Below are 25,849 nucleotides of genomic sequence, written 5' to 3' on the forward strand. Positions count from 1 at the left end.
GTCACACTGTTCTTACACCTTCCTACAATTGGGAATACTGAAGTGCCTCAGTTTTGTATCTCCCAGCTCTTCAACTGGTACTTCCTAGACACACCTATGATCCAAATACCTCTGCTTGCCAAATTGGCAGGTTTTGCTCTTCAACCCAACATAAAAATATCAACTCATTGTATAAATACAGGGCATCATATGTATCTCTGAAATGCTGACTGAATTTCATCTCCATACCTTCAGCAAATTATCCCCCATTCTCTAACTGTACTTCATCTCAAGAATAAACTTAGTCTCGAATCCTCGTGTGCAACACTACAGGATTACACAAGTGGTGTAATATATAATCTCATGTTTTCTATCCAGTATACACCAGATTTTTTAAAAATTCTTTCCCGTGGCCCATGCAGTAAGATAAATTCACAATAAAATTAATCAAAACATTTTAAATTCTTGGCAAAAGAAAAATTCATTAGTGACTGGTGAGTGTCATCTTTTACAAAACCAGTAGTACTAGTGTCTTGTAATTCGTAAATTGTAAAAGAATTAGATAGTATGTGGCACAGTGAGTGATAACATGTGCTTTTCACCTCTGGGTCCTGCATTTTAAACAGGGGCTGAGGAAACAAAAGTTTCCTCTATCTGCCAGCTGTAAGTAATATAAGTGAAATGGGAGCCGAACTAATCCTAAATGACATGAATTTATATGACAAAAATGGCCCATATTTTGACACTAAATTGGTACTATCTGACAGAGGCCAAAAGGACGATTATTATATGAAATAGGAATGTCACCAGAGGGTTGCTGTTAAGCAGCTTGTTAAAAAAAGGTAGAGGTAGCTTTACCCTGACCTGGCAGTTCTTTATGTTGACAAGGATTGTAAAACGTACAAATTCATTCTAATCTCAGCTCTGACACTAATCACCGTTAGCATGAAAATCTATTGCTTCCTCTCAAAACAAAACAGCTGTAAAACTATAGTAATAATCACAATACATATTCTGCTGAACAGTAAATCCCCTTTTGCTCTTGATAAATCTTCAACATCAAAGGATTACTTTTTATATTCACTGAAAATTGTACCATGATATAATCTACAGGCAAAACAAAACCTGTTTGTGTCCCATACAAGATCACCAGACATCAGTATTAACAGCAAGAGTTTATATCGTGCACACTTCCTATTTACGAACACTGTTGTTTTTGATTCATTTTTGTGTCAACTCGTACTGCCGAGAATTTCCCATGTTCTAACTACTTTACCTCCCAAATTACCCAAAGTTTAACTCTTAAGAGTACTGTGTAAAATTAAGGACAAATCTATGTCTTCAAAATATGGACTAAATATGCATGTATTTTATATTTAAAGTTTATTATAAATCTTGCATACCTTGGCCCAGTTATCTCCTGCCAGCTAATCTAACTATACTTGGTCTTGTTTTCAGAAAGGGAAACTAGCTTTTTAATTAACTGCAAACAAATTAAAAATAAAGAATGCTTCTGTAAGAGATTGGTGGTTACTGTGCTTTAAGGATTCTGGTTTGTGTGTACAGATAGAGATGATAAATATTTCAGATCAACTGGCATTCTAGCTTCCGGCAGAGGTGAACTGTATTATTTCATTAAACCCCTTTTTTCCCCTTTCTTTCTTCTCAAGTTCCAAGCCAGCCAAATAACTTCAAAGCTGAACCGAAATCAGACACAAGCATTATGCTGTCATGGACACCACCACGACAGGACACCATCATCAGATATGAGTTGTATTACAGGGAAAGCGAATATGGCAAAGAGGTATAGTGCAATATAGTCTCTGAATTAAACTTTTGAAAATGGGTATCCTGTCCCTATATTTAATAGAAATGGTATCTTTCATCTGTTAATTTTACTCTTGGCACCATTCATTTTCATACTGCACCCACAAACAGGAGGTTTGAGAGAGACTTCAATATTGCACCTTTCTTCAAGTCACTGAATGTATGGATCTGTTAGTTTAAGCTTAATTCTGTTAGTTTCTGATGTAAATATATTAATATTATCTGCTTATTTCCTGTTCTAAGTTGTGAGAAGGTATTTTCTCCTGCCCATGTCAGTGCCTTCCTCTTCAGCATGATTTATCTTCAGCTCATTATCAGAACGTCAAGTGCAGATTTGAACAGATCAAGCGAGCACACTCATGATGCGAGTGGAAAACTGCCTGTGAATCATATTTAAAGGGGTGACAACAAAAAATTCTGAAAGACTTTGGATAGTCTCAGAAGGCATCTTAGCCCATTTGCAGGCTTTAAGGGAATAAGAAGAGACAAATGGAAATGAAGGAAAAGAAGATCCAAGGTATAAGCAAGAGCCTGCAGGCAGGTGATAGAGCAGCTCAGCATCCAGCCATTATCTAATGGTAGGGAGATGGTAAGGCAGGAGATTTTTACTAAGTCAGTGGTCCATTATACGATTCCATGGGAACCATGCCCATAGGTCAGTATTACAGCATGTCTGCATGGAGGTGAAGCCAAGTTTCCAGCTGCAGCTGACTATTACCACGTGCCAACCTTATGCTTTTTGGTAGCTGTGGGTGTCCTTCCACCAGAATGCACAACATTACACCTGCCGCTTTCCTGAGCCAGACCCTAACAAGATAGTTAACCCACTTATATTGCAAGGTAAATAGGTCTTAGCAGGGACGAAGAATAAAACAAAGTCGGCTGTTAACTATCTGGCACTATCAAGGTCAAGGCAGTCTGCTTGATTGATACCAGTCCACCACCTGAACATTCACTCCCATCACCACCAATGCACAGTGGCAGCAGTGTGTACCATGTACAAGATGCACTGCAGCAACTTGCCAAAGCTCCTTCCTGGCACACCAAGTGACGGACTCCAATGTGCTCATAAAGCTAACAGAGGACTATTGGGCAGGAATCAGTGTAACAGGAAGTGAGCTCACCTGAAACTTTGTACCAGTTATATGATTTTGCTGTTCTATACTGATTCATTTCTTGGTCACAGTGGTGAAGTTACACCAGTAAGAGGGTGCTATTGTGAATGGCATTCTCAAAATCTTGCCGAATTTTGAAGCTTGGTGGAAGACAGTCTGAGACTTGGCATCAGGGCAGTGCATTTAGGCGAATCAGTCAGTGGAGGAACATCCCATTGATATCTGAATTCATACAGGGCAAAAGATTACATCCAAAAGCAAATGATTTTTTTCCAAGGAGCTGAACTTAATCCTGTAAAACTCACATCATTCCTGCGTTCTGCCTTTGACACTAAATTGGAGGATAGTACGACTGGCAGAACTGGAAATAATATAGAAAAGTATTGAAGTAGATGCCTAGGCTTAGGAAGTAAAGCATTAAGAATAAGGAGTGCTGAGGTCCCCTGTGTTGTGTGTTTTCTTCAGTAGATTGTCGAGTTTTACTTTGAGCTGGCCACAGACTTTGTTCCATCCAACATGGCATAATTGGCCAGTTCCCCAGGTAGTAGCAGTCGCCTGGCAATCTGAAACTGTCAGAGTTGATTGTCGAATACTTGTTGTATTCCAATAGGCAAGAGGCTTCATCTGTTCAGAAATACCATTTACAAAGGAGTTCACAATGCTCATGGCTTTGGTGTCAGGGTGAACTTGCTTCATCACTTTGTAGATGTAGATCAAATAACTCTCCTTCCTCAGCCTTCTCCACTTCTTTCTGCCTTTTGCTGTAACTTTACTCATGGCTTTCTTGGGGCCCTTCTTGGGTGCTATTTTCCACTCCTTAGGCAGCATCATCACATCCACTTCCAGACACAATGATTAAGTCTTTGAAAGCACTGTGTTCAGGTCACAGTCTTTTCATCCCATAATGGCATTCAGTCAGGTCTCTTTGCAAGTCCCTTATTAACGGTGAACCTTGAATTTCATTCAGACGATTGGATTGTCACTGCTTGATGATACCCTGTGGAACACAAGTGAAAGATGTAGTGTAGATTCCTTGATGTGCACTGAGTTTATTTCTAATGTGCAAATGAAACTAATAGCTTCAGAAAATACCACAATGATTGTGACAAATGCAAATTAGGTGTTTAGCTCAGTCTTTAAACTAAGTGAAAGTCATCATAGTCCTAGAGGACCATAGGCTGCTCTCATTAGAGAGAGACGACTGGTGGTGAGTTTAACCTGAGGGTTACCACACCTTAGGTGAGGGGTGAGGTTGAGAAGACGGGGCCTTTATGGATGACCTCAGCCGGTACGGGAATTGAACCCACATTGTTGGTGTTACTGTGTATCTCAAACCAGCTGTACAGCCAACTGAGCTAACTGACCCCCTAATGCTGTCAACTGGCAGTAGGTCATCATCCTGAGTAGGTTAAAGAAAACTTAACTTCAGGTCCTCTAAAAGTGTATTGGTTCGCATGTATGACACAGCAGAGATTGATATTATGAGCATTTTCATGCAGAGGAAATGAAATTAAATTAAGTGAAAGCTGGAAAAATGGGACTATATTGAATGAATATTATAATAAGATCAGAACCTCCCCCCTCCGCATGTGTTAAATTGAGGTAGGACTAGTGTGTGGAAAAGTTAACCCAAAGAATAAGTACTACTACACCTGTTGCTAAATATTCTTTCAAATGTAATACAGCTTTTTCCTCCGGTGAATGGTAGAAACCATCTTTTTTCATATTTCTTCCATCACACGCTATTTTGTTAGACATACTCCACTGAAACAAAAATAGGACGTAGTGAACACCCTAATGACAGGCCATTGCTGTTAGCTGTCCACAAGGAGATATATGACAGGGTCACACATCCAAGTGTTCACATTCCTCTGCAAACAGATGTGCAGCAGCTCTCAGCACTGTGAGTGTGATATATGGAAAAAAAACCTTAGCTCTTTCTGCTCTATCTCACTCAACAAGGGTGCTCCAGTGTGTTGCTACACTTGATGAATATTCCATTTACTGTGTACATGACAAAATTCTGCATAAATTTATTTCTTCACTGAAACCCCTAACCACTGTTAGACCTCTTTGGGCACTGATTCTGGAAGAATAGGCTGTGCTTGATCTGACAGGATCATAATACCAACTAAATCAACTTGTCTAGTAACATTATTTGACAATATAGGGATCATTTTCCAATTTGCCCATGAGAGTAACTTAGAGAACAGATCACCAGACCATTGTAGAAGACATCTGATTTATCATCCCATTACAATCACTATGATGAGAATCAGGTTAGTACTACAATGGGTGAATGATCCCTGTGCATAATTTTATCAAAATAGTACCAGGATCATGAAATTTTAGCATGTTTTAGGCTGCATTTGATTTTTCATACTACTGAGGAACAGGGTAATAGCCCGATCAGAGTGAGAGCTCTCTGTAGTATTTGAGTACTAAACCAATCTAGACTCATGTGATACAAGTCTTCAATCTGGTGGCTAAAGATGTGAGAAATTAGTTTGGGTGCTCTCGGCCTACTTCTGAGGAGGTGTAATGTCCCTAGCAAAAAATTGCACCCAATTTAGCACCTCAGAGTAATAAATTAATGTTGGTGCAGTAGGGGCTATTGTTCTGATGTTGGGATTAAGGCATGTTGTTGAAGTGGAACAAAGGGAGTTTTACTCTCCAGCTGTCCTGGGAATGTGTGATGCTGACACTGTGTGCCTCAAATGGGAAAGTGTTGTGCTCTCCATCATCAGAGCTTTGATGATCACAGAAATTTACCATTTCCTTTACTTTTTGAGCTTTCATTGAAGTATTATGAAAAGTTTGCATATTTAGTTATGACTGTATTTGTTAATTCCATATTTTATTTATAGTTGATTGTATCTGTTGAGTGCCTGATGCTGTGGACATGTGCAGATATGCTGGCTCAGTTTTACATCTGCCATAATGTTTTAATCTTGCTTTTTATCTTGTATTGCTCCACTTTGACTACAAATTGCATTCAACGAACATATTCTCCAATTGTCTTTCCCCTCCACAGCAACTTGTCACATTTGAGCCAAAGACAACGTACCTTTTAGAGGATCTCAAACCAAACACTATGTACTTCTTCCGACTTGCTGCCCGCTCTGAGCATGGCCTTGGAGCTTCAACTGCGCAGATTTCAGCTCAAACCATGGAAACAAGTAGGTTTTCTTCTGTTGACTAATTCATGATTGTTGGGGTGCTTGTTAGTCTGATGAGGTCTGTCCCTAATAACTAGTGGCTGACTGCATGCAGCAGGTGGTATTCTAATAAAACGCAGTTAGATTTTGAAAGGAGAGAAAACAGGAGAAATTTAGAATGGAAAGGTTTAGATTTCATCACAGTGTTTGTGTTTACAGTGACTAACAAGCACTTTGAATGACGAATAGGAGCTTTCGTAGTTAGTTGACCTTTCTTGTTACGTTTCTTTGAACACAGTTTCTGTGTTAAATGTACTGCTTCAGAAATGACTTAACAATATGGATCACAGTTTCTTATACTGTACCAACTATTTTTCTTAAATTGGTTCTAATTAAAAGCCAGGAAGCGACATTTCTAATGACCAGAAGTAATAACATAACCTGTGGTTTGTTTCATAAGAATTTGACATTCTTCTCTTTTCTTTCTAAAACATTGTGAGGATAATGATCTGTATTTCATTGGGCATGGAATGATGGGAAAACTTGTAAAGGTCAACCAACTACAAAATGGTCTATTATATTCTAAGTGTCATTACTTTCAATAAAGTCCTAAAGGTCAAATGACAAGATTGAATCCTGTGCACTGCTTAATGAAATGGTAATTATGTTTCACATTTAAAATTATTTCTAGTGGCATTGACTGCTGTTGTAATACCTATTTCACAGAATGTTTTCTGATAGAGTTGATTTTTAAGTAGCCATGTAGGACCTGTATGTCAATGTTTGTACTTTTAAAGTCAAATAGGGGAGATAACTTTTAATTATTATTGGTATTTAGGGTCAAAATTTATTTCAACAATCTATACTGGCACTAACACCAACACTAAGGGCAATTTGAATGTAACCATCAATGTTAGTCAAGCTGTTGGATATGCAGACTCCTTTCCTCTGGGTGTGTTGGGCTGGGGGGAAGCAACGAGGTCCATTGAACGAGGTGTGGTAATTTAAATCTTTAAAAACAGCCCAAAGAAGTGGGTAACTTTGGGGGGAATTTTCCCAGGCAAGAGGAGGCAAATTCGGGTCTATGCTAGGAGTTAAATCTCCAAAAATTGATGTCAGACCAGGATGCTGACATCATTCTGCCTACTTCTGGGTTTCACCCAGGGCAGGTTTGAAGGTGAGTGGGAAACCCCCTTGAAGCTGCTGGGTAAGACATTTAAATATTCTAATAGGCAATTTAGTAATTAACCAAGTATTCTGGCTTTAAAAGCCAGATAACCTATTTCCTGAGCTGTCAGCAACTCGCCAGGGTCAACCAGGTGAGTGCACAGTGGGTAGGGCTTTGTCAATGAAATTGGTGAGTGAAACTGAAGAGCTCCAGCCATGGCCAGGTGAGAGACTGCTGCTCAGCGCTCCTTCTTTCCCATTTGCCATGATACTCTCAGATTTCTTGAAAATGGGCCACTTGCCGAAGAAAAATCTAGGTTGTTTCTTCGTTAAGAGGGGGAAATGTTGGAGGGAGAGCCAGCCCTTAGCTGAAATCCTATACCAATTCTATCAGTTTTACCAAGCAGCTCACCTGCCCACCCTCAGCTTCAGTAATGAAGAAAATAGGCGCTTTATCAATAAATAACTCAAGTTGCTCAGCATTCAGGACAGCGTTTGAAAATTCAGAAATTTTTGCAACATGCTGTCTTGTTGATACCATTGTATTTTTGGAAAGAGTGACCTTGGTCTTTATAAACATAAGGCATCCTGCTCAGAACCTTCTTCTGAAGATGTGTGTGCAATATATCCCACCTACTGAATCTCCTGAGGGAAAGTGATGAGCCCTAAGGAAGCAAATCCCATAATATCTATCCGGCCCATTATTCAATCCTGGCTGCTTACCTTCCAAAGATGAGCTCCCCCTGGTCACAGCAGCATGGTGACCATTGCATCCCATGGAGATTTGATCATTCCTTATTGTACTTAACCAATAACCTTCAGTTCCATACCTGATCATCCAGTGCTTTACTGGAGCAGTTAAGTGACACAGCATGAACTGCTTTTACCAGAAGCCTACTTCCACAGCTCAGTGGAGGAAACCTATTCACACTCATGCACACAGATAAAGTTACGGCTTGCAAAATAACAAGGGAAAAGGCAGCAAAAGGCTCCTGGGCTCCTACTTCTGTTAGAAAAGTCTATACAGTTTTCTGTTTTATTTTTTCAGCTTTTCAATTCCAACACATTATGTCCAAAATGGCATTAATTGGAGTCCCAGATTAATTATATACCACTGGCACTTTGCAATACACATTAATATGAATTTGCCTGTTCAGCCCTGTCCACAGACATGCTCATTGCAGCAAGCAGGTGGGAATTAACCTAAGGGTGCTTGGCTCTCATTCCGTTACTACTTATATCGTGTTCAAAAGCAATGACATTTTGGGAATTCACTTTTTCCCTATTTCTGTGTGAAAAAGGACCACAGGGGAGCAGTGGAAACTTCTCTCCTGTGGTGTATGGCTTTACATATTCCTGTGATGTATTACACCAGCTGAAAATGAACTGTCACTCAAAAAATAGATGCTGCACGATTGGTTAAATAATATAAGCATGGAAATAGATGTAAAGAGATCCATTTTTAACAGAAACACTTGTTACTTGACCTTTAAGGAGAAAAACAGGATGTACGTGACACCCATCAGTAGCAGGTGGGTGCCACTTAAAGACAGTAAACAGGCCTCTCTTTGTGTGTGATAGGTAGGTACCCTGGTATTTCACTTAGATCTTTTTTTTTGGAATGTAGAAATATTTGCAACACATATAGAAGGTAAAGCGCCCCACTGTTTGCAGCTGTTCAAGAAGGGTAGGTAATAAAAAAAGGCTTAGAAGAATTAAAGAAATATACATGATGTAAGAGCTATAATTACAGGTAGGTAATATTACTTGTAGGCTCCATTTTCAGAATTTTATTTTCCTTACCATCACCCCATTTTCTAGCCTTACGTTATGTAAGAAATTATTTTTGAGTTTTCTTTCATTTGCTTTTCTAAGCCAAGGTGTTGCATTTAATTTATGGAAACATGTTTTGTTTTATGATTTTTGGTTTCTTTAAGTTGTTGGATCTGCTCCCATTTGTACTTTTTTTTAAATTTTCTTTCACAATTCCCTCACCTTTTCACCTGTACTTGACCCAACTTCCAAAAAAATTAGAGCCATCAGCCCCACCTCAGGATATCAAGTGCACGAGCCCAAGCTCAACCAGCATTTTGGTAAGTTGGCTGCCCCCACCAGCAGAAAACCAGAATGGCATCATCACCAAATACTCCATCAAATACACAGCAAATGACCGAGAAGCCAGCTCGCCCAATGAGGTCTCGGATATTCCGCCAGATACCACGCAGTACTTGCTGGAACATTTGGAGAAGTGGACTGAGTACCGCATCATTATGACCGCCCACACGGACGTTGGACCAGGCCCAGAGAGCTCTCCCATACTGATTCGCACAGATGAGGATGGTATGTTGGCTTAGCACAACCAATCAGCAATTTTCTCGGCGAGCAAGTCTTCCTTTGCCGACACTTTGCACCTTTCTGTAACTGTTGTGTCTAGTCCTCCGTTCCACTGAATCTCTCCCTCTCTGTTCCTTTTTGAACTACAACTCTGGAACCTCTCTACACCTATTGTAGTGCAAAATTGCTTGTATTTCAAGTTTCCCGTCTGATGTTTTTTTCTTCCCTCACCACTTTATGTATTAGATTACTGTTGTTAATATTGCTCCCCACTCCCAATAGTATCTCTTTCAATTACTTTTATATGACATAAATTATTCAATATTCTTCTCAGTGCACCAGCATATCACAGAAACATATGTGCATTATTTTTGCCTGGATTTCATGAGATGTTGGTCAGTGAAAAGCAAACAGTCCTGGGACAGAGACCCAGTAGTGGCTGTCATTTTCTTTCCACAATAAATATCTTTTTGGAATCATTTTTATAAAATCAGGTATTTAAAAAATCTTGCATTTTGTGATGCTTTGGCATTCAAAGCATTATCCTTGGCTGCCTTTTATCCTCTGTTTTTAGTATTTATGCCTTTTCCTCCATGTTTTTCACATTTTTCCACATTTTTGGTATTTTAGAAAGATGCAGCTCAGGCATTTTTCAGCTTATGAAGCATTTTTGGACACAGTTTCCTACATCCCTTTTGAACTATAGTGGGTCTGTCCTTGTGCTGCTGATTGGGAGGGACAGGGCATCATCAGTTTTTTTTTCTTTTAATCAAATGGTATTCTTCCAGTTCCTAGTGGTCCTCCTCGCAAAGTCGAGGTAGAGGCTTTGAACTCAACAGCTATTACAGTGTCATGGCGCTCACCAGTTCCAAATAAACAGCACGGACAAATACGTGGCTACCAGGTCCATTATGTGAGGATGGAACATGGAGAACCAAGAGGACAGCCCATGCTCAAAGATATCATGCTGGCAGATGCACAGGTATGCTGGCTAAAATATTGATGCTGATTTAGTGACTATACACTTTTATAATGTTCCATTGTGCAAAGAAAAAGTATAAATTTATGTCAGTTCAATGTTGCTTTTTATCTCTTCCATTCTACCAGCTGTACTGTTTTAATGGAGGGCACTTGGTTATCTTTAAGTTGATATAAGCTGCTGTGCCTAGTCACATATAAGGCATCCCACCAGCTCCACCACCCCACTCCCAATATCCAGAAGGATGTGACCTACATAACAGACCAAAAGTCTAGCGTTATGGGAAGTGAAAGCCTAGAAGATGAGGTGCGGTGGGGGGTGCAGGTGTGTGCAAATGAGAAGTCTGGTTTTGAGCTTATTAATGGATGATTGATCATGTGTGCTTTGGGTTGAGCAGGACATCTAAATCTGCACATTTACCACCAGCTTCATTTCTTTCCCTGATGACTCGTTCAGGCTGACCGAGATGGTGTTTAACCTCACTATTGTATTCAGAACTAAGTTTCAAATTCCATAGCCTGCCATCATTATTTCTATAAAATTGCCACCAAAGCCCAAATCTTTGCTTGCATTATCTCTAAACGTACTTCCTCAATACTCACCTTACCAGCCCTTTGAGCTGCTGCTCCACAGATACAAGCTCCTCTAAAGCCTCCTGCCCCACATCCTATCTAATGCTAAGTTCTATTGGCTCCCTGTCCTCCAGCACATCGAATTCAAAATCCTTATCTGCAGACATAGACTAACTGGGCCCTACCACTGCTGCCTCAGTCTGTTCTATGGTCCCTCTGCTTTTTTTTCTCCAGAACTCCTTTACTGACCCACCCCCTTCTGTTTCATTATTGGTGATAGAGCCTTCAGTTGTCTCAACCCTACTCACTGTAACTCCCTCCCTATCCCCCTTGACTTACTACCTCTCATTTATCTGTAAAAGCTGTTTAAAACGTATCTATTCAGTGACACTTCCTGTCAATCATTGCTGCTTGGCTTCAGTCATCTTCTGTGTGAGGTGCCTTTTCTGCATAAAAGAGACTCTGGAAATTCAACTTGTTTTTTTTGTCCTGCATCTCTGCGCTTAGCATTAGGTGACATCCATGAACATTGATGAAGTCAAGGTTGAATGCTTGCAGTTGTTTACAGCAGCCAAAGAGGATAGCTTCAGTTTTACTCCTATTTACTGGGGAATGTTTTGGCTTATCCAGATCTTAATGTCATGTGGGTAATTGAGAGAGTAGCTAAAGTGGTGGAGGGAGGCAGAGGTAGTTGATAGCAGGATGATACAAGGTTCTCTCTGTGAGTGAGGTTGTTGAGGTAATCACATGAGATTAAGTACAGCTGAGGTGCAAGACTTGACTCTTGTTTCTGAGCTGTAAGACCCATTGATTAGACAACCCCTCCACTTTCGGCCTCAAACAATGATGTAGCTTTCATCTAATATTTGACTACATCCGGTAGTTTTACACAGTTAATAGAAAAGGCTTTGTCAATTTAAAGAAATGTAATAAAAACAATCTGCAGTTTCAGTCCTAGAAATGACTGACCCTAATATTAGCAGATGAATTCTTAATGTGCTTGAATGGCATTCCTTTCTCTGTTTTGTGGAGGAAGGAATATCATATCTATGTGTTAATCATTTGGCCCTGATGCCATCAACAGCCATTTCTGTATTAAATTTCCTTTTATAGTCTGGCCTATCAAACAGATTAGATTTTTCTGTGAGTCAGTCATGCAGGGGTTTTGAAGTTTTTAAATTTGAAGACCATGCAAGTGATTCTGTGATTTGCTATTTCTATCCAAGAGCGCATCTCAAGAAATTGCAAGCACACAGCCCATGAATTTTCCTCCATTTAACTTGAAAAAGAGAAAACCATGGTCTGTGTCCAATCACCCAAGGTGAAACTTCTTATCCCTTTTCCTCTATTTATTTTATATAAAATTGGCACAGTATTCTGCGCTCCCCATGTCAGCTCAGACCAACCGCAAATGGTGAGTAGGTGACCTGCTCTCAGGTTTGAGGAGGTCGCACCCTGTTATTTGCATTAGGGGTTGGGCAAGAACTTACAGATGCCCTTACCTTCTACTCAACACGGTTGAAATCAGGAATTTGGCAGGATGTGGGGAGTGATCCTGGTTGATGTTCCTTCTAAGCCTTGTATCCAGGCAGCAAATCGAAAGTTCCCGTACAGTCCGCACACACTTAAGTTACCATTTAAATAGGGGCCTTTAAATTTTTTTGCGTTTCTCTGCAAACGGGATAATTTAAAGGACCCACACAATTAGACAAATTGGCAGTGCACAAACAAAAATGAGAATATTTTGGTCCTGTTTCCAGTCCCAAGTTCTACTGTTCTGTGGCGATAGGTTGGGAGATTTTATTTTCATTATTTTCTGAGAATGCATTAAAGGTGTCAAAAGTAAGAACATAAAAGGTGGATGAGTTACAACCCACCCACCATTTGATTTAACTGCCAATAATGTTAAGTGAATAATAAAAGTAATAACCATTTCTTTCAAGCGTTGGGGCAATCTTTTTTTTCACACTTGAACAGACAAAAAAATCAGGTGTTATGACTATCATCAACTGACTGAATAATGCTGTACACATTTCATTATTTTATTATAGCATTTTAAAGAGATATACCTCTGTCTTTCTCTACTTCTGTACTCAATAATAGAATATGAATAAACACATATGCATAAAACACTGAGATACATTCCAGAAATGCGTCAGTTTCAAAATGTGCAGTGTAGAAAAGCAACTGAATGAATGCAGGAAAAAGATTACAAAGCCACAACAGATTATAAAAATTTGCTAATATATAGGTGATACATGTTGTGGATAAGAAATTGATGGCATTCATAATTTAGGAGCACATCGGACGTGGTCAACTCATGGAGACTATGTCACAAAAGGAGAATTTGGTGCTACACAAGTTATCCTGGTGTATTCAATAATATTATTTACCTTCATATCCTAACTGCGACTTTGTTTTCCTCTGCTTTAAGGACATTAATTTTTTTTCATTGCCTCAATTTTAAATTTAAATGGGGGCTCTCAACCACAACTGCAGGCCCATTAACAGAACACAGTAATATTATGAAAGCAAATACCACTTTGTTAGCCCAGATCATAGTGATATTTTTTCCAGTGTCAGTCAGGTTTGGGCTGATAGATGGTAAGTAACATTCGCACCGCGCAAGCGCCCAGCAATGACCATCTCCAACAAGAGAGAATCTAACCCTCTCCCCTTCACATTCAATGGCATTACCATCAATGAATGCCCCACTATGAACACCCTGGGATGTTACCATTACCAGGAACTTAACTGGACCAGCACACACACATTATGGATGCAAGAGTTGGTCAAAGGCTGGGAATTCTGCGGCGAGTAACTTACCTCCTGACTCCCCAAAGCCTGTCCATCACAAGGCAAAATTCAGGAGTGTAATGGAATACTCTCCAGTTGCTTGGATAATTGCATCTCCCACAACAGTCAAGAAGCTCGACACCATCCAGGACAAAGCAGCTCACTTGGTTGGCACCTCAGTCACCACCTTCAACATTCATTCCCTCCACCATCCGCAGTGGCAGCAGTGTGTGCCATATACAAGATGCACTGCAGCAACTCATCAAGCCTCCTTTGACAGCACCTTCCAAACCTGTGACCTCTACCACTTAGAAGGACAAGGGCAGTTGATGCATGAGAACACCACCACCTGCATGTTTCCCTGCAAGACGCACACCGCCTTGATTTGGTGCTATATCATTGTTCCTTCACTGTAGCTGGGTCGAAATCCTGGAACTCCCTTTCTAACAGCACCATGGCTGTACCTACACCAGACAGATTGCAGCAGTTCAAGAAAGTGAGTCGCCACCACCTTCTCAAGGGCAATTAGGGATTGACAACAAATGCTGGTCTAGCCAGTGACACCCACATCCCATGAAAAAATAAATAAAAACAAAATTGATTTTAAGTAAATTGCAGGAAATTCACCTTAGATCTATTGTTGTTGAGAGCCCCTTTTAGGAATAATACTGACTTGATGGCAATCATTGTTTTCAATGTTAGATATTTAATTTATCCATGTATCCTATGGCTTACTCCATAGATCCCAACAACTTTACAGTAAATTATTTCTCTTTGTTCTATTCTGCCAAAAGCAGATCACCAAAGCCATCTCATCTTCCCCTAATGAGTCAATAGAAAATGATTTAAATAAAATGAGTTTGAGTGGTCTCAGTCCAATTACTTTGACAAATATACTTAGAATCCTCCAGAATTTGTTAGTTTTCATCAGCCCTGTGTGTGCAGGTAGCTGCTGGTGGAGGCACTTTATATTTCTCAGGCACTTGTAAAAGTAGAAAAGCACATTGACCTCAATGTCCCGCTGTTCACCATTTCATGGTGCTGTATGAAAGGCAATGTTCCATCAGCATGGGTACAATGGAATATGAGAAAGTAGGTCTGAAGCTTAGCTTTACAGAAAGGAATGTAGCCTGGTGGGTAAATCTTCAACTAACCACCATTGTGGTCCCCTAACTGTTGATAAAGAGTGCTATGGACCACAATATTGAAGCAGGCCACCTGCCTGCCTTTCATTAGTGGGAGTACTTGGCTCAGCAAGACCAGTACCAAGGGTACAATGGATAAATTACTGAGTAGGGCAGAAAAATATGAACAAAAGGCTACATTAAGAAAAGATTTTTTAAAAATCACAACGTATAGATGCTTAAAAGACGGTTTTGTGCATGTGACCATTGTTCGCAGTTTCACCAGAACAAAGGTGGGGCATGAACAGAAGCTCTCAGAAATTTTAAGATGAACTTTGTCAGTTTTCTTTTTAGCTGCTTCCATAAGGGACTGGAATTTGCTGAAAACTTGCTCCATAGTAATGGTGCAGCTACAGTGCACCTCATTATTACAGTGCACAAGTTGTAGGAAATTATAGTTGCTGGCTTTTTGCACTGCTCCACAAAGACTCTCGCAAAAAATATTTGGAGAGGGCTGTTTATCACACCTCCACATTGCACCTCCCCCTGTCCTCCCACCCTGGGATTTTCCGGCCCCCTCGTGGTGGGACCTGCTGCGGGAGGTTCAGCGGCCCAGCCAAAAGCCCATTGACTTTCGGTGAGGCCGGACGATCCAGGCAGTGGGCGGGGCCAGAAAATCCCACCCAATCTTGTAGATGAGTTTGCTGAATTAATGCCATTGTCATCACCTCAGCTACTTTAAACAGCCTGCTGAGCGATTGAAACTATTTCTATCCAATAAATAACAATCCAGCATAGTAGGGTATCTTGATCATAATCCTAATCAGGCATTGGTACACACAGAGGAAGGGTATAATTTTACAATAAACTTAAAGTTTTATGTTACCTCAATCGTAAAGGAATCCTTGAGGATGTAATTTTTACTGACTTTTTGCAGGCACTTAATTTTAAACTTTAAATCTTAGTTAATGGGAATAAGTGCTTTGGCAGCCAGGGGATCTCCCCGATCGATCTTGTCTTGTATTCTTGTGTCTTTACGTTAATATTTATTGAGCTCATATGAATTGTTGTCAGTAATGAAATATTGCTGGGGATCGCATGATTCAGGGGACAATTACTAAATAATCGACTCAAAAGGTAATAATCATAAATCAATATTCAGAGTTAAAAACTATTAAAGATAATGAACCACAACTTGTATGGAAATGTTAAGTAATCTGTTTTGCGTCCAGCTTAGTCACCTTGGATATGTATTTGACAATGGCTGTACCACTTGGAACTCATACCTATGCCCACAGCAGCGTATTCTCATCAGTTATCCAGCAAAATTTGACATAAATTTGGCATTGGAGCATCAGGCAGCATGTTAGTTGCCAGTTTCAACATTGCAGCAAATTCCAGGCCATTATCTTTATCTCTGTTGGGCACAAGCCCATATTGATTGCCTCTACCAGTTCAATTCACTCAACTAACCTAGTAAAACGCAGTTAATTTATTTAACTAAAAAGCTCATAATTTTATGTGAGGTGAAAATTTATATAAAATCACCCTTTCATAGAGAAAAGATGATGAGGCGATAAACTAAGGGCGGAATCTTATGGCCCTATCGCGGCAGGCATGGGGCCGTAAAATGCAGTGAGCCATTCAAAAGTCCATTGACTTCAGCGGGACTGTAAAATCCCAGCAGTGTGAAATTTTGCCCCAAATATTTTTCTAGTTTCGGCCAAATTGAAATATGAGCAGGCCTTTTAAATATGTGTTTAAGTCTTTAAGTGCAGTAAGAAACAAACCTTCCTCAATAAGAATTCTATTAAACCTCAACAAATTCTAAAAATTACTTTCTCTAAAACATATAAAATCAACAGTATGAGGCTTTGACAACATGCACCTCTTCACATTTCAATATTTTGTTATACCCTTCTCATGGGTAATAAGGATTGCAACAAATGCTGGTCTTGCCAGTGACACTCAATCCCAAGAATGAATAAAAGAAATGATTTTGAAGCATAAGTTCGGAGTTCAATACACATTTAAAATCGTTACTTTATTCTATATCTTTTCTTTCTATCGATCTTGTTTTGTCTCAATCAGTGGGAAACTGATGACTCTGCTGAACATGTGAGTAAAGCATAATCGGACAACTACAAACTTGTGTTTGTTGTTAACTCCTTAGTGTCTTCACACAATGTCTTCTTGCAAATTTTATTTCATGTATGAACATTTTTTGTTGGTGTGCTGCACTGCATGCACTAACTGGTCTTCAAGACTTTCTTGTAAGTTTTATTTTGTACTAACTTGTGCATTTATTTTACTCTTTTGGAGTGAACACATTGCATGGAATGAAACACTATGTGTTGATTTTGGGAAAGGTGCCTTAGGGAGTTACCCTGTGTGTTGTAATTATTGGGATTAAATGACTTGATTGATATATGTATTTACACACTTACACATACTACCACTCAACTTAGAAAAGAACTATGCACTTGTCTGATCAGTAGTATCGCAGGATGGTACATTGTGCAATGAGTACATGTTTCTTTGTAGAGACCCTCAAACCCCATGAAAAAGCTGATGTTTTTAGTAGGAAGTCTCAACAGAGACTTCACCAAATCTCTCTGGAATTCATCAGGTGCCTCTTATCTAACCAAGAAGTTCATGGGCTCCAGGGAGATGGTGCACTGTGTGCAAAATGTCCAGCTTCATTAAGTGTTTTCAAGGGCCTCTATTATGAATGATCACTGGTTATATTGTCACCAGAAAAATCACTTTTTTCTCACCAGCAAATGTTACAATTGCATTTCGCCACATTCTACTTCGCAGAAGTGTACCAATTCTATAATTGCACCAGACCTCCACTACTCACAAAAAAGTGCAATGCCTGAAAACATGAGATTCAAATCTACTTGTAAATAAAGCTGCTCATTATCCTTTCACATTGGGCCTGTGAAGCTGTTGTGGTACAGTGCCATGTGTATAATACTGCTCTGCCTGTGTAGGATGCAAGTGCAGTAATCCCTAAAAAAAAATTATGTTGCGTTGATATTTATTCATAATAGTTTTAATATGTTTTAGAATGTCTCATTTATTATTAGGAGCCCATAATTTTGTGAGTGTTATTAACTGTTGCAGTCAGAGTTGTGGAGGAATACAGTTTTAACCATCTTTCAGCACCAGTTCTTTAAATCATTTAACTTTTGTCCACATCTCAACATCTTCAGTTGTATTTGTCAGTCGAGCAACTGACTGCCATCTGTAGTCCTGAAAGGTTGCTATGTATCATTAATGCCTTAGCTTCTTTTAGTTAGGAAGGTGGCCTGGGGTACATTTTGACTTCAATGTCTGGCAGTAATCTGGCGGAGTAGATCGTCTACCCTTTACAGAACATGGAAAGCTTTTTATTCCAGTTAAATCAATGTTATAAAAATTACTGCCCATATCCGTCCTGTTTGATCACTGCCCCAGATCCTCTCCAACTGATCACCACCCAGGCAGTGACATCAGAAATCTAAATCTGTATTTCTACTTAGGCAGAGAACAGATAAGAACAAATTACAATAAATTCTGCCTTTGTCACTTGTTCTTTTAAAGTGTACAACAATTAAAGATAATTGATTTCACAACTGCACAAACACAGCATGTTAACCCTGAGTAACAGCTTTTATATCAAATTGTAAAATGATGTCTATTGTCACAGTATGATGAATTAAAAAAAGTAAGTTTCTTTACACTTTCTAACTGAAGTTCGCTGTTGAACATTTGAAATGTACAGAAAATGCTTGGAAGAAAAAGAAACGTGTATTTTAAATACTGACAACATCTGTTACTCAAAAGATTAATACATGTTAAACATACAGGATAGATTACATGTAGCACCATACAATTTGCTCTATTCCCTTATTACTCAGAGACCTGAATAATACCTGACTGATGACCTAAAACTACATTTCTCATTGTTGTGTTTATTTCTTTCTTTTTTTTTGCCTTTTTTGTGTACAGGAGATGATCATTTCTGGGCTTTTGCCTGAAACGACCTACTCTGTCACTGTGACAGCTTACACAACAAAAGGAGATGGAGCTCGTAGCAGAGCCAAGCTTGTGGTAACCACTGGTGCAGGTGAGTGATTTCTGGAGATAATTATTGGGTTTCAGGCAGTTGATCCATAATACCAAGCAACGTCCAGATTTAAAACACTGGTCCCAACTATTTCAAATCCTAAGTTTTAACACTAGGACGGTTATTTCTAGAGTTCAGACTTTTATCTCCCATCCCTCGACGTGAAAGAATGAAATAACAGGGGATCCATTCTGTTTGGTGCTTGTGCCAAAACATCAGAGGCAAGAATGGATTTATACAAATTCTATCAGTCTTTACAGACAAGCTTGCTGGAGCTTAAACTCCTTCTGCGTTGGAGTTTCAGTTTGTCAAATCAAAATCAGAACTATGCAGAATTTTAACACAACTGTTCTTGTAGGGAGGCTTGTGAGTACTGCAATCAATGCATGTAAATCTTTGGTTACCTGTATATTTCTGATTTTATTTTAATTTCACAATTAAATCTTATTGTATAATCCATGCAGGATCATATACAGTATTCTGCAACTCTTTGCCTTATTGTTTCAATAATTTATTTGTGGCTGTGAAAAGGATACATTATAGTGCCTGCTTTGAAAAAAAAATTCAACTACTTCCCCATCATCACTAATGGTTTGAATGGCATTTGTCGTTAATCACAAATATTACAATTAGATGTGTCTGTGAGGCAATGCTGCTTAACAGTATTAGGGTCTCAATAGAGACCAGTAATGTGTGTGTTCATTTATTTTTAGAAAATTATGATTTTTTTTTTATTCATTCACGGGACATGGGCTTCGCTGGTTGGGCCTGCATTTATTGCCCATCCCTAGTTGCCCTTGAGAAGGTGGTGGTGAGCTACCTTTGAACTGTTGCAGTCCATGTGGTGTAGGTACACCCACCGTGCTGTTAGGAAGGGAGTTCCAGGATTTTGACCCTGCAACAGTGAAGGAACAGCGATATATTTCCAAGTCAGGATGGTGAGTGACTTGGAGGGGAGCTCCCAAGAGGTGGTGTTCCCATCTATCTGCTGCCCTTGTCCTTCTAGATGATAGCGGTCATGAAGTTTGGAAGGTGCTGTTGAAGGGGCCTTGGTGAATTCCTGCAGTGCATCTTATAGATGGTACACACTGCTGCTACTGTGCGTTGGTGGTGGAGAGAATGAATGTGTGTGAATATGGTGCCCATCAAGTGAGCTGCTTTGCCCTGGATGCTGTCAAGCTTCTTGAGTGTTGTGAGAGTGTTGCACTCATCCTTGCAAGTAGGAAGTATTCCATCACACTCCTGGCTTGTGCCTTGTAGATGGTGGACAGGCTTTGGGAAGTCAAGAGGTGAGTTACTCGTCGCAGGATTCCTAGCCTTTGACCTGCTCATGTGACTACAGTATTTATATGGCTAGTCCAGTTCAGTTTCTGGTCAGTGGTCACCCCCAGGATGTTGATAGTGGAGGATTCAGCGATGGTAATGCCATTGAATGTCATGGATGATGGTTAGATTCTCTCTTGTTGGAGATGGTCATTGTCTGGCACTTGTGTGGCATGAATGTTACTTGCCACTTGTCAGCCCAAGACTGGAAGTTGTCCAGGTCTTGCTGCATTTGGACATGGACTGCAAGACCTGGACAATATTTGTTAAATGTTATTTAATTTAGAATCTGAATACACAAGTATTTGCTAAAAGAATGAAACCACAAGGTTCATGGTTAAAATCAAAAGAATTTTACTGAACAAAAACCAAACTATGAATATTCATTACTACACTCTAACTTAAACAGTCAGTTACATTAAAGATATTAAAAGTACAATGAATGCAGTTACTTATTTTCTAAACCGAACTTCTTAACTCAAAGTTCCTTCTACACCCATTTGACTGACACCCGGAAGACTCACATCAGATACGTATCAAAATTTGCAAGATGAACTACTTGGTTTGAGTATTGCTTCAAAGATTTGTATAAGGGTTGAGATTTCTTGGGCCGTCCACTTACTTCCAGTAAGGTTTTCCATTCAAACCTCCTCCAAATGTCCCATGGTTGTCGACTCCCAATTCAACACAGGCATTGCTGGTGTCTTAAGTGTAGCCACCTCAAGTCAGCACTCTCCTGGTTCTAATTTTCTTCAACTCTAGAAGTCTCTGTCTTCTCAGCTTGGCTATCCCAGATGTTTAACTCACTGTTAGGAGTCCTTCAGTGAATAAGAAGTTTAAGCTCTTTCAACCTAGCACACTGAATTTAAAATGAGCTCTGCTGGAAAGAGATGTTCCCTGCTCTGCAGCCAGATTGTTCTAAAAATTAAAACTGAAAACCCTGCTTAAGACCAGAGCCACACCCACAATCTACTCACCCCTATAATTAACTTCCTGTTGATCCTTTGTTATTCTACCAGTCACATGACCATTTACTGAAAGCCCATGTGCTTTACCAGAAATCAACCCCTGGAGAAAACTAGTTCTTAAAGGAACCATAACCCCAACGTGAAATATAGATTCTTTCCCCAAAAGCTCATGGGCTATCACAACAGAAAGAGGTGATTGAAAATCTGAGGCATTAATGCAGAGGTCTCCCAGGGTAGAAGCAGAAGTTCTTTTACTGGGTGTAATCTTAACAAGGGGATCGCATTTAAATTTAGCCATATGAACATTTAACCATCACAACTACACCATACTGCCAAGGCAGTAGACATCCCAGTGCCAAATCCCTCAATACTTATTGGAACTTGAGGGAATTTGGTTGAGAATCATAACTATGAGGCATACGTGCATTCTTTAGGCTAGTAATTCTCAAACTTTTTATTCCTAGGGCCCCTTTTCATGTGAGTTAGTTATCATGGACCCTCCTAATTTAAATTATAATGCTATATATTGCTTATATTATGAAAATGCTGCATGCATAGAATGTTTAATTAACGCTTTTATGAAAATGGATATTTGACTATCAGATTTCAGTAAAATGGATGTCTGTTTTTCACTGCAGAGTTTCTCTATTCTTAACATGAGCATGGAGAAGGTAGGAGTCCGAGGAGTTCAGAAGCACAATAAAACATTTGCCCTACTTAACAATATCTTAAAAATGCAACACTGTTTGTCTAAATGTCTAAAGCAGTGGTTCTCAAACTCGGGTTCACGAATCTTTGGTGGTTCTAACAGGTGGGCAATTGCCCAGGGCATGATGGTTGAAAATAAGCAAGTTAAAGGCGGTCGAAGGCATGCTCTGCCCTCCCCCAACCCCCCATCAACCCCGTGCTCCGGTTATCCAGTACTCTCTCCCTGCTCTGCTCTCTCCATGCTCCTGCTCTCTCCGCACTGTGCTTCCCCAATGCTTATGCTCAAATTTTAGGTTGGCGGGAGGATTTCCTGGGCATTGAGGAAGCTCAGAAATGATTGGGCTTAGGGGCTTCGTGGTGAGTGGGGCGGTGTCTCCTCCATCAGAAGCGCCCTCCTTCTAACTTCAGGTGCCCCCCTTGAGGTCTGGTGGCCGCTGGACCTCCCTGCCCCCACCATCCTACCCCCAACTCTTTCCCCCCCCCCATCCCCCAGCCTCTTATTCAGGCACCCCAATAGCCCACTTTCCACCAAACACCCCCAGGCCTTCCCTGCTCTTTCCATCCAGTTCCAGGACTTAGGCTCTGTCTCTTCATGCACTTCCTCTTCTGTCCACTGCAGCTCCTGTTGCTGCAGGGACTGGAGAGCTGCCAGCCAATCAGATTGGCCAGCAGCTCACTAAGGCACGACTTCCTCCCGATTGAGGGGCGGAAGTCCTGCCTGCAGCCAATTAACACTCGGAGCGTGAAATGGCTGTGGGGCAGACAGAACTGGCAGGGATGTGTTCCCCGCCGACTCTTCGGATGGCAGGAAGGGAAACCCCACCGTTTGAAATGTCCTGGCCATAATTTTTCACCACACACGTTGGATAAGCTTGTCCAAAAGCTTTGCTGCAAATGTCTGTTGTCATCATTCTGACTTAGCACATTGTATTCACCATGAACTTTCTGGCTATTTATGTCATTGATACTCAAGGCAAATCCTAATCAGCATGGTATCAGCTTAAACATTCAAATGGAGAAGGCAAATGGAATAATTTTGTCTGTGTGTAGCAGTGTAAAACGAGTGATTGTGAATTGCCAGTCAGTTTTCAATCTCTCTTGATTTTCTTTTCTGCTGATTTTGATTAAGTGAATATTGGGAGTGATGTGTAACAGGCAGTTGATTCAATATCGCTCATTTTCCAGTATTTTGCAAAATCAAATTTACACCCAATGCCTCAACAGACATTTGGCTGCAGCCCTTAGTATTAAAAAATGCTTCCTATAGTGGGTGAATCACGTATTTGATGACGAGGCAGATGTAAAAGATTCCTGAGGGTTGTGGGGTGGGGGGGCGGTGATGCGGGGAAGAAGTGTTGATAGATCTTGGAAAATGTGGTGCCAGCATGACAGTAGCAAGATACAGCAATGCCTCACATTTTCTGATAATTGGATACAAATCGGCAAAGCTGTCAGCAAAATACCAATGAATCTCACTAGCTGTGAGTGTTTATCCACGCATACATATATGTAGTTGATCTAGTGAGAGTGGATCAGCCCTCTGATCCTACAATCTTGAGAGCCTTGCACACCTGTTATCCATAAGTGCAGCTCAGAACTGGCAAGAACAGGATGTAACTCCTCAAGAAATCCAGCCACAGCACAGGAAAATTTATACTGTTGTTATGGTCATCATGTGTCACATGTAAATTGGGACCTGGCATTCATCCCTCCATCTAGCAGAGGTGGGGGATGGGCAGCAGTTGAGTGCTCTCTAGGCAGGAGTCTACATCACTGGGGACCTGGCCTGGAGAGTATTGCATGCAGCAGTCCCTTGCACTAGGCTTTTAAGCTATTTCAGACTCCCAGGCTGTTTGTAGCTTTTGCAGTCTGGATGAGTCTGTGTTTCACGTATTTGTTACACGTGAGAGGTTGCAAATTTTGTTCAGTTATTTGAAGTGATTGCTCCTCAACTTCAGGCTTCACATTAACCAAGCACTGCTAACCTTTAGCTACTGCTAAGGTGTCAGATTGGGTGCTGGACTTTCTTATGTATTTGCTCCTGCTCCTGCCTCTCTCGCATGGTCTTTGTCCATGCCTAGGTGCCCCTGAATTTGCTTCCACTTGGTCTCTTCAGCAGGCACTGTAAGGAATAGTGTCTTGCGGGCACTAGTAATAATATGATGATTTTGTTTTATAACTTCTTTTTGTTTTATTGAAGTCCTTATTCTGTTTAAATTCCTTTGTTAGTTATGTCTCTTCAAACAGGGATGACATGTGTGAAAAAATCTGTTGATGACGCTGGGACAACCCAATATTAACCTTTATGGATGTTTTTAAAAAGGCATGTGTAGCAGAATACATAGGAGGTGCAGCTGTTGAGCTCTAAAACAGATCTTATCCAAGGGTGAGGACTTGTAGGCACTTGGGATCAACAGACAAGCAGTGTCAGAGGAGGAACTCATGGACTAGAGTTACTAAATTGTGCCACATGGTAGCAAAAGATTTGAGGATTTTCTCCCTGATGAAATCAATTCTTTGTGGCTACAAAGGGCACACCTGCAGTAAGCTTAGTGAAGGACCAGTTAGCTTAACATCTATCCTAGGGAAAATGTTAGAAGCTATTATTGAGAATGTTATAGCAGGGCACTTAGATAAATTCAAGGTAATCAGACAGAGTCAACATGGTTTGGTGAAAGGGAAATCACGTTTAACCAGTCTATTGGAGTTCTTTGAACAAGTGCTGATGTGCGATGGATAAAGGTGGATACCGCTGGACGTACTGTACTTGGATTTCCAGAAGGCATTAGGTAAGGTGCCATATCAAAGGTTATTGCGGAAACTAAAAGCTCATGGTGTAGGGGGTAACATATCGGCATGGATTAAATATTGGCTAGCTATCAGGAAACGGAGAGTAGGCATAAATGGATAATTTTCTGGTTGGCAAGAAGTAACAAGTAGTGTGCCACAGTGATCAATGCTGGGGCTTCAACTTCTTACAATTTATACAAATAACTTGGATGAAGGGACCAAACATATGGTTGCTAAATTTACTGATGACCCAAAGGTAGGTAGGAAAGTAAGTTGTGAAGAGGACATAAGGAGGCTACCAGGGATATAGATAGGTTAAGCGAGTTGGCAAAGATCTGGCAAATAGAGTATAATGTGGGCAAATGTGAAATTATCCATTTTGGCAGGAAGAATTAAAAAAAAATATTACCTAAATGGTGAGCGATTGCAGAGCTCTGAGATGCAGAGAGATCTGGGTGTACTATTGCATGAATCGCAAAAGATTAGTACACAGCTACAGCAAGTAATTAGGAAAGCTAATAGAATGTTATAGTTTATTGCAAGGGAAATTTAATACAGAAGTAAAGAGGTTATATTTCATTTATACAGGGCACTGGTGAAACTACATCTGGAGTACTTTGTAAGTATTGGTCTCCTTATTTAAGGAAAGATGTAATTGGAAGAGGTTCAGAGAAGGTTTACTAAACTAATACCTGGAATGGGTGGCTTGTCTTATGAGGAAAGGTTGGACAGGTTAGGCTTGTATCCACTCGAATTTAGAAGAATAAAGGCAACTTGACTGAAACATATAAGATCCTGAGGGGTCTTTTGACAGGGTGGTTGTGGAAAGGATGTTTCCTCTTGTGCAAGAATCTAAAACTAGGGCCAGGATTTTCTGGCCCTCTCATGCTGGGAC

General features: G+C 40.2%; 1 protein-coding gene across 11 annotated transcripts in view; it reads left to right on the forward strand.

The window, feature by feature from the left end:
- Positions 1 to 25,849, forward strand: part of ptprda (protein tyrosine phosphatase receptor type Da) — a 622,540-nt gene that overhangs the window by 440,695 nt on the left and 155,996 nt on the right. For 5 of the 11 annotated variants that reach the window (XM_078570553.1, XM_078570552.1, XM_078570557.1 and 2 more), the window contains exons 9-14: positions 1,650 to 1,783; positions 5,956 to 6,100; positions 9,281 to 9,586; positions 10,369 to 10,562; positions 17,143 to 17,169; positions 19,048 to 19,165. In XM_078570553.1, the coding sequence (XP_078426679.1) occupies positions 1,650 to 1,783; positions 5,956 to 6,100; positions 9,281 to 9,586; positions 10,369 to 10,562; positions 17,143 to 17,169; positions 19,048 to 19,165 (924 nt within the window). The remainder of the gene's footprint in view (positions 1 to 1,649; positions 1,784 to 5,955; positions 6,101 to 9,280; positions 9,587 to 10,368; positions 10,563 to 17,142; positions 17,170 to 19,047; positions 19,166 to 25,849) is intronic. The other 6 variants (XM_078570555.1, XM_078570556.1, XM_078570559.1 and 3 more) reach the window with 2 other exon arrangements.

Source organism: Cetorhinus maximus, chromosome 2 (genome assembly GCF_964194155.1).
Source record: "Cetorhinus maximus chromosome 2, sCetMax3.hap1.1, whole genome shotgun sequence".
NCBI lineage: Eukaryota > Metazoa > Chordata > Chondrichthyes > Lamniformes > Cetorhinidae > Cetorhinus > Cetorhinus maximus.